Source organism: Corticium candelabrum, chromosome 3 (genome assembly GCF_963422355.1).
Source record: "Corticium candelabrum chromosome 3, ooCorCand1.1, whole genome shotgun sequence".
Taxonomy (NCBI): Eukaryota; Metazoa; Porifera; class Homoscleromorpha; order Homosclerophorida; family Plakinidae; genus Corticium; species Corticium candelabrum.
The window spans coordinates 3,742,498-3,752,497 of NC_085087.1; the positions used below are offsets into that span (position 1 = coordinate 3,742,498).

The following is a 10,000-nucleotide window of genomic DNA, read 5'->3' on the forward strand; positions in this document are numbered from 1 at the left end:
CGATTGCACAAATTATATTCGCAAAATACGGTGCGCCAGGATTGTGTATCGGCAACGAATCGGCTCTTTCTCTATTCACGTATCATCAAAACACCAGCATGGTTGTGGACTGCGGACACCTTGTTACTACAATAGCAGTGATCGAAAAGGGTCGACGTTGTCCAATACCGAACACGATACTAAACTATTGCAGTGGAGATTTGACCATGCGTTTACTATCAGATTAAGTCGAAAGCGGCTAATATAAGCTGAAATCTAACATCAACGAATTTTAGAAGATAAAAGAAAGTAGTATGCGTGAGTTGCAACTACAACGAAGACGTGCGCTTTTCAGAAGAAATTGATTCAATTTCGGTTACTTGCAAAGTTGTCAAAGACTATGTAAGAAATACAAATTTATGGTAACTTTTATCATACGTAATATATATATATATATATATATATATATATATATATATATATACTATGATCTTCAAAAATTGAGTCGAGAGTTACGAAAACTGTTTTACTCGCACATCGTTTTGTCCGGCGGCGGCACAAAGCTGCCGTGGTTTCCAGAGAGGTTAGTTGCCGACCTAAAAACATTGACGAGGAGAGAAGAAGAAGGAATCCGAGTGTATGATGCAAAGGACCGTGAATACAGCGCTTGGGTTGGTGCAAAAATCTCAGCCAACGAAAGACCGGAAATTCACAAGAAATTATTGGTAACCGGATCGGAATATTAGGGAGAGAGTAGCAGAGCGTTTGACAGGAAACCATTCCTTGAAACTTTACTTTATTGCTAATGCTAAATAGTTCAGTTGGAATTGCGCGCAGTTAATAGCTATATTTCCTATCTGCCACCTAAACAAGCTATTGAATTATTCTGCAGAAGATAATATGTATACACAAACAAGCAAACACTAACATACGCATAAAATTATTAATTGCGTTATTTATTGGTGATCAACTCTTTTATATCATGTACATATATTGCCGCGGGGATTCTTTCATGTGCATTTAAGAAAGTACAACCCATATATATCTGAGGAACTTAGAGAAAAACATCAGTCGATACTTAGTCTAATATTGTTTAATAGCTTAATTACTATTACTAATAACTCGATTAAAGAGAAAGTCCCACTAAAATTTTCGAGGAAAGTGTGAATTCAGCTGTCGTTTATTTAAAAATGCGTAAATTAAGGATTACTCGCAGACAGCCATAGCTCTGCTCTTTGATTCAGTGAAGGGCTTTGCAACCCAGATCTTCTTAGGTTTGGGAAACCACGTTGTGTCTCATTTCTCCACTACCTATAGTCGCTTGTCTTCTTCCTGTGTTGTGGTTATGATCAATTGCAGCCATCTGTGTTGTTCTAAGCATCCCGTTGTAGTTGAAATGTTGCCTCTTGAGACAGTATTTTGTGAGTAGAGCATGTTGAACTTTCAAATTACCAGTGTGGCTGAAGTCCGTTAGCTTGTCAAGGTCTTTCCAAAAGCTTCTTGTTTAGGACAACCAACGTAAGTGCATCATGTGCAGGAGAACATTTCTTTAACTACTGCTTTCGTTGGATTTCTTCAAGGAAAAATTCGTTGTGTTCACAGTTTCCAAATGAAGTAGCATTCTCCCATGATAGACATTTATTGTATGGTAAATAATAGAAATCCATTTCTCTCCTAGATTTTCAGCTTGTCCATTACACGATTGTAATGAACATCACAAGTAATTTGCCATAGACAATATCCATGGAAGAAGGTTACAACAGCCCTTTGTCTTACCCATTTGGGTTAACGTTGAGATAACACCTTTTGACGTCCCAAACATCATATTAATGATCTATATCAGGGTTTGATGGCAGATTTTATTTGCAGTTTTCTGTCAGTAGCAATTTGAGCTACAGTAATCGTCTAGTTACTAGGTCATTGACTGATTGTAGAAACCCCTCTCTTTCCATCTCACCAACCTGCACCAACTGATAATAAGCCCTGTTTCTTGCTCCACTAGACTTTATATACAATATCCAGGGCTGTCAGATCGTCTATCTCCCAGTAGATGTAAAGGAGTGTCTGTAGTTTTCAAGTAAAAATTCCCGGTGACTTTTTCATGTTTCATTAATAATAGAAAACAGGTACCATTTTGCAATTGGTAAAATGATGATTCCGAGATAAATTGAAATTTTATAATTTGAGGAATTTGCTGAATGTTTCTTCCAAGAAGAAAACCTCTGCTGCGGTTATAAGATTTCCAGCAGGTAGACCAGCAACAAATGGTTGGGATTGCCATTTTGCATTATGCCCTTTTGACCACTCCATTTACTACTGACATTGTTCCTCTTCTTGATTCTTATGGCTGATTACCGAAAAGGCACATGTTGGGCAAATTCGGAACAGTTCACTTAAGAAATTTCTGAAAACAATTATTATAAATTTTCAGTCATCCTTAACAAAAATTTTGGGTATCCGATTCTTGTGACGTACAAGATGTGCCAAAGATACAGTACTTCTCTTCTGCGTCATTGTCTGTATTAGGAGAATGTGCCTCTTCATCAGACTCTGTGAACTGACAACTGTCAGTTACTGGTGTTACAAACCATGGGGCAATTTTTGTTGGTTGAAGTTAACTAGAATGCATATCCTCGAAATTTGGTGAAGATGCTCTTACACACTAAATTGTTCCTTTGTTTCATCCAGGCCTTCAAGATGATATTGCGTTGAAGCATCACAAAATTCACAGGCTTTGGTTCCGAGAGAATTTTTTTTGTTGATTTCTTGTTGGTGCTCATACTCATTATCAGGGTCAGGAATTCTAGCAAATTTAGCATGTTGTTTCATTACTTCGGTGAGGGCCTACGTCAACAGGGTCTGCTCTAAGTTACAGGTTGATTGAAACAGACAGTAAATAGTAACCTCATTGTGTCTTCGTTTCTGTCCTTTTGATCGTTGATTTTGTTTGGAGATGAAAGTGAAAATTGTTGGGACATCATCAGGCTTGAGGTGCATTCGTAGCTTGCAAATCTAGCTGTAAACAGTCCGGTTCAAAGTTTTCACTGCAGACCAAGCTACTACGTCTAACAGGAGGATTCTGTAATCGAAGCTTTGTCAGCCATTGTTTCAACAGAGGCTTGTTACTAAGAGGTAAGTGATGAAAGAGCACATCACGTTTACGATCTCCGTTCTTGTTGTTGCAAACGAACGCAAAGCAGTAAGCCATTTTTGTAATGTAATGGACAACTCACAACGGCAATAGAATAGCAGCAATATAACTTATACTTAGTGAAAACTACGAACTTATAGTCTCTACTCGCACATTACATCATGCCCTATTCAGTCAGCGTAACTAGACTCGAGCCAGTCTCTCCCCGCCTTCGTCATTCCCCGGATAGTCAATCCTCGCCGTGGAGAGACTGGTTCCAGACCGCCTTCTTCCGGTGCAATTAAGTTTGAAGAGGCCATACCTTCTAACTGACAGGGTTACATAAACAGATCCCGGGATCCGTTTAGTGGTCGCTGCTTGTATCATAATATCGTGATTTGTTAGTAAGTGGTATCCAATTCTTCTACAGTGTAAATACGTATGCCGTGCCTGTTGCTAGGCCATACAATGTCTAGTCTACTGCAAAACAACAAGTTTCCAAGGAAACGGGACGTCAAAACATTCGGTTTTTGCGAGGTAGCTAACGAGCACGCATGCTAGTCGTTAGTTCAATCGAGCAGCCTTGAGATCTCTCCACTCTAATGTACAGTGCTCATGCAGTCGGTGATCATTCCCAGTGTAGGGTGCGATGGACCATGCAGACCAAAGAGCAGTCCGTTGGTGTCACTACAGCTTTACTTCACGAACGGTAATTATTATTCTAGACTCACTGATGGAATCCGTCACTTGGCATTGACATCTCAAACGTACAACTTACGCAGGTTCGAAAATCATTATGAGATCTGCACGCAGTCTGAAGGTTCGTTGACAAACGACGTCTAAGCAGAAGTAAGTATACTATTGCAATCACACCAGAAGCCTCCTCTACTCGAAGCTGACGTCGGAAAGGTGGTCAGAGATGTCTTTGGGCGGAGAGCACAAAGAAAGAAGACAAAGCACCAAGGAAACAGTGTCAACAAATATTTCGGCCTGAAAAGGAAGCGTGTGAACGACGACATAGCACACGACTCTTCTAGGAGACCGTGTTCTTCTGGCCTTCCTAGCACAAACATAAATGTAGTCGACCTCTTGGAGAAAATACAGCAGCAAACGGACGAGCTGGAAAGTGAGAGGCAACAGCGAATGAACCTGGAGAGACAACTTCGTGAATTAGCTATAATTAATAACCTATAGTTAGAGACGTCTAGATTATTTCTATAAACTTCCTACATGTACAGGCTGTCAGAGCTACGAAACATACCTGCTCTTTTACGATTTCTTACCGACAGAGGCATCCGGCTCGAGACCTCCGGGAAACAAAATAGGCAATTAGCGACAAGTACCTAGATAATCTGCATGTCATTATGTGAACATGAAACAGTATCTACATGACGTAAAATTCCTGAGGGCGGTCTAAAACCAGTCTCTCCACGACCAGGATTGACCATCCGGGGAATGGCGAAGGCGGGGTGAGACTGGCTCGAGTCTACAGCGTAACGACATCAGCTCGTTTCCAGTCACGGCATTTCCTCCGTCTAGTCAATTAACCGTGTACGCTTACGGCCTGAGGTAATAGTAAATGACATTGCCACGCATCGTAGACGGCTCACACTCAAGAATGTTCATAGTCAGCGTCCAAGGTACTGTGTTAGTAGATGCTACATCCTTTCAAATTCTGCTGGACCTGGATATAGTATCATGTAGCCAGAACCTAACCCCGCCCTCAACATTTCGCTGCCGGGGGCAGAGTAAAGGTATACGCGAGACTGTACCGTCGATATCATCGTGACACAGAGCAGCATATGCGAGCAAGATATTGATACGTCATCATCTCAAAATGGCCACTACCATAGGGTTTCGCTCTCACGTTGGAAGATCAGTTTGTCCGTTAAGAAAGAGTTGTATTTAGAAATAAGGGTTCCAATTGAATCAAGGCACTTAGTACTATCATGAGAACGTTACTTGTATTTCGTTGTTTTAGGCAAATGACTGTCTCCGCATGCCCAATATATCGGAAGACTTCTCGGTGCGCTAAACCTCCGATCTCGAAAAGAACATGCATCTGTCAGTTGCGGCACCCTCTAGATTCTCTACTGATAATTACATTCAGATAAGTAAGAAAACCACTTAGCGAGACACTTTCCAGCACGAATGGCGAGGTCAGCGAAGTATTTTCTCTTCCCGACATAATATTAGTCATACGCATTTTCGAACCAAACTACAAACCTTGTTCAAAAACAGTGAAGAATATACAGTAGAATTTTAACAACGGTAAATCGAATGGAGTCGTCCAATGGTCAGTACTTAGATTGGTAATATCTTCAATAATTATAAAAGGCGGTATTGACTATAGTCACACTACTTAATTGTCAACAACCGTGCCTGAAAATAGGCATGGATATGGATAAGCATACGTATACAATTTTGATCAAGACATGGGCAGACAGACAGAGAGACAGAGAGACAGACTGACAGACAGACAGTCAGATACATAGACTTGTCTATTTTCTATTATATCTTGTTCGATTGCTTTTAATCGTTATTGTCTAGTCGTCTTCTCCTTTTCAATCTCAAACTTTTGGACATGTCGTGTAGTGAAAATATAGATAATTATTACTTGTAGGACATAGGCAATCAATTTTTGTTCTCTCTATACATTTGCTTGTTTGATTGTCTCGTGTTCAATCTCTCTAGATGTCATTTGTTACAACTTCTCAAATTCTGACCCTAAATCAACACATAGTGTAATTTATTATTAATTAATTAACGTACATGGTCAAGTGATCGTTGTTATCCAGTAGTAACAACACTTTGAGTACATCTGGGACCCATCATGGTTGCAAGGTGAGTCAGAGTGCTGGTATGTCAAGGCCTGTTTACTTGGGCAAAAAATAGCACACAATTGCTTTCCGTGACTCAATAGTATTTGGTGTCACTGTTTACTTTGTGTGTGTATGCCTTGTAACATGAAACGATTTTTGTATAGTATCATATTCTTCTAATGTGGTCGTTAATTGTTCTATACCAAACTCCCAAAAATGAAAAACATGAAAACAAGACTTAGTCAAGCATCTGTCGATCACTGTCAGTCAAAAACTTATCATTGTTACTAAGGCAAATGCTGGCAAAACGTAACATAAGAGTTTATTCATGCAATCTTTGAAAAAAAGAACAACGATAGTTAATATTGTATGATATGGTACGTTAGTTGATGATCTGGGTGTAGATGGTGTATGATGCTGGAGCACAATGCTGATACTCGAAAAACAATGAAATATAATTATACACTCACACACATACACACACCCAAACAAACACAAACACACACACACACAAACATACACATACACACACACAAACACATAAACAGAAGCACAGACAGACACACAGACAAATATTCAGACACACACACACACACACACACACACACACACACACACACACACACACACACACACACACACACACACAAACATACACATACACACACACAAACACATAAACAGAAGCACAGACAGACACACAGACAGATATTCAGACACACACACACACACACACACACACACACACACACACACACACAGACACAGACACAGACACACACACACACACACACACACACACACACACACACACACACACACACACACACACACACACAAACACACACACACACACACACACACACACACACACACACACACACACACACACACACACACACACACACACACACACACACTCACACACACACACACACACACACACACACACACACACACACACACACATACGTTCTATTTTATTTCATTTTATTATATACGTGCTATTTCCTTTTTGCCACAAAAATTAGAGAATACAAGAATTTATCAAATTTGCATAAGCACGTGCTAAACGAATGGAATACCAAATATGGTTAGAAGGGCGTTCTTTTATCCGCCTGTCATAGTACATTGTACTGAGTCAAACCGGCGTTTGTCTGCAGTTCATTTTGTGTTATGGATGAGCAAGTGGAATGGCAACCTCCTCGTCCGATAATAATTATCGACAGCGGAACGGGATTTCTGAAGGCTGGTTTAAGCGGACCTCATGCTCTCCCAACAGTAATTACACCTTGTAGCGAAAACATTTTGAGACGTCAATTTTTGCAAGACGAATCATGGCAGTCTGTTGAACGAGAGAAAAGAGCGTCTGTTGTAAACTTCGAATCTTTAGAAAAGGTAAAGTTTAACCTTAGTAAAATTGTAATCAAATCGGTCTTATATAGAGTTTGAAGCCAATAATTCCGTATAAAAGAATAATTAGAAGATTAGAAGAGCAGTTATATAGAAATTCATTAAACAATTCATCTTTTCAAATTTAAATAATTTAAATATATGTCATTCACGTTTCCTTTTTTCAAACAAATTGTGTTACTTAGTCAGCTGTGGAATGTTATCTCAAGTAAAATCGTAATTAAATCGGTTTCATAAAATTTGAAGTCTTTATTTTCATGTAAAGAAATAATTGACTATAACAGAGATTATATAAAAACAATAATTAATCAATTCACTTTATCATATTTTGACTTTGCATAGTACATTTTATTTTATTATAATAGGTAAAATTTATGATTTACTTTTTGTATTATTCTAACTGAATGTGTTATATTATTCAGCTGTGGAACGACGCTCTAACCAAACTGAAGGTAGATGTAACACAACACGAGGTCATACTCACTGAAAGTGAGTTGAATGTTGAAAAAGATCGCGCAGCGATGGCACAAATAATATTCGAAACATACGGTGCTCCAGGATTGTATATCGGCAACGAATCGGCTCTTTCTCTGTTCTCGCATCAGCAACGAACTGGCGTGGTTGTTGACTGCGGACACAATGTTTGTACAATTGTAATGATCTACAGAGGTCAACGTTGTCAAATGACGAACACGATACTAAACTATGGCGGTCGAGATGTGACCATGCGTTTACTATCAGATTTATTCGAAAGCGGCTACGAGGAGTTAAATTATCGAGACTTGGATCACGTCGACGAAGTAAAGAAGATAAAAGAAAAAGTAGCGTACGTGAGTGGCCACTACTACTCAGAAATGCTCGGTGTACCTAACATGGATTCAATTTCGGTTCCTTGTCAAGTTGTCAAAGACCAAGTAAGAAATGCAAATATTGTTTAATACTTTTATCCTATGTAATATACAGTGGCGTAGCCATAAGTGACTTTGTGGGCACAAGCTTTTCCAAATTTGAGGTAGATGTATATCATGTCTACATCTGCAAGACACACTCGGTGAATTCAATGTTAGTAACCAAACTAACAGGATACTTCAGCTTTTGCCTAGCTAAAAATGAAAACTACACTAAATATTTACCATTAAGTCAGATTACTAATTATAAATATAACAACGTCCACGCGGCATTTGTGATATGCTTCAGTGTTTCATTAATATAATTCCCGACCTATGATTCTATGGCTATGCATGTCCTCATCTATAGAGGCGAGGACCGTGTCTATCACGAAGAATTATGTGATGAGTCGAGATTGTCACTTATCTAGTGAGAGATAGTAAGGGCATGAAAAAGCATTGCTCTCTGTGTCTGGAGGTTGGCTACGCCACTGTAATCGATAATTTTTAGGTCGTGAATATTCGCCAAGAACGTTTTACGTGTGCAGAAGGTCTCTTTCGTCCTCACATGTTTCAAAAGCCTGACGATGGAATTCATGACGCAATCTACAATGATATGGAGTTGCAAATTGCAGAGATACGAGATATGCTTTACTCGGCTATCTTTTTGTGCGGCGGCTGCACAATGCTGCTGTCGTTTGAAGACAGGTTACGTTTAGAACTTCACAAATTGACGCAGAGAAAAAAATATATTCAAGTGAATGCTGAATCGCATCGTCAATACAGTGCTTGGATCGGTGCAAACAACTTAGTGAATCACATGCCGGACCTTCTGAAGAAACTATTGGTCACCAGATCGGAATATCAGGAAGAGGGTGTGGAAGCGTTCAAAAGAAAACTATTTCATAAAACTTTGTTTGAGTGGGAATGGTAAATAATTTTGTATAAGTTAATTAAATGTCAAGTAATGAAATTGCAGTTAATGGTTATATTTGTATCTGTGGCATATATAAAACATTGTATTAAGTTGTTTTGCACAAGACAGTACACAAACAAGCAAACATTGCTAAGAAAAGTATAAAAATTAATTAATTGACTTATTGATCGACTCTTGTATACAATCACTATACAATTGAAATTATTGAATAACACATTTGTGCATAATGTGTACTAACCATTTTCTATTTGGTATAAAGTTGTACATAAAATAATGTATAGACACTTTGATAATGGCAATCAGATTATTTAATGTAAAGCACATAATAATTATTAATGCATAGAATATGATGAATGATGATGACGATGATGACAATGGTGGTGAAGATCAGTGTTGAACCGATAAGAGAATTTCGCCGATATACCGATAACCGATATGCAAGCACACAATGAACCGATACCGATAGCCGATACCGATATCTGATAAATTTATACTATTTTGTAGATACTAGATAAAGAGTGATGTTCATTTTTTACATATGTCAAAGTTCTTTTTAATAAATAACAATGTTTCTGTTCGCTCGGGTGCTAGCCTGTTACGTTTATCATTACAGATGTTGCCAGCATCAGAGAAAACCCTTTCTGAGGGAACAGATGTTGCAGGGGCACTTAAGTAGCGTTGTGCAAGCTCTGACAGAAGTGGAAATCTTCTGTTGTTTTCCATCCACCAGCTGTCACAGCTGGCCTGGTGAAAATCTATTACTGGTTCTGACAGATAATGGTCAATGTTCGATGGAGTCTTAGAACTTGCTGAACAGGAGCCCGTTTCTTTT

The 10,000-nt window shown here is 38.9% G+C and overlaps 2 protein-coding genes across 2 annotated transcripts in view; both read left to right on the forward strand.

The window, feature by feature from the left end:
* Positions 1 to 227, forward strand: part of LOC134177617 (actin, cytoplasmic-like) — a 1,404-nt gene extending 1,177 nt beyond the window's left edge. The window contains exon 2 of the mRNA XM_062644393.1: positions 1 to 227. This exon is cut by the window's left edge and continues 97 nt beyond it. Coding sequence (XP_062500377.1) covers positions 1 to 227 — 227 coding nt within the window.
* A 5,715-nt stretch (positions 228 to 5,942) lies between these two features.
* LOC134177619 (actin-like) lies at positions 5,943 to 9,330 on the forward strand. Its single transcript, XM_062644394.1, has 4 exons — positions 5,943 to 5,953; positions 7,095 to 7,329; positions 7,767 to 8,258; positions 8,743 to 9,330. Exons 1-4 carry the CDS (start codon positions 5,943 to 5,945, stop codon positions 9,163 to 9,165), a joined length of 1,161 nt encoding a protein of 386 aa, XP_062500378.1. The 3' UTR covers positions 9,166 to 9,330.
* Positions 9,331 to 10,000: the final 670 nt, after the last annotated feature.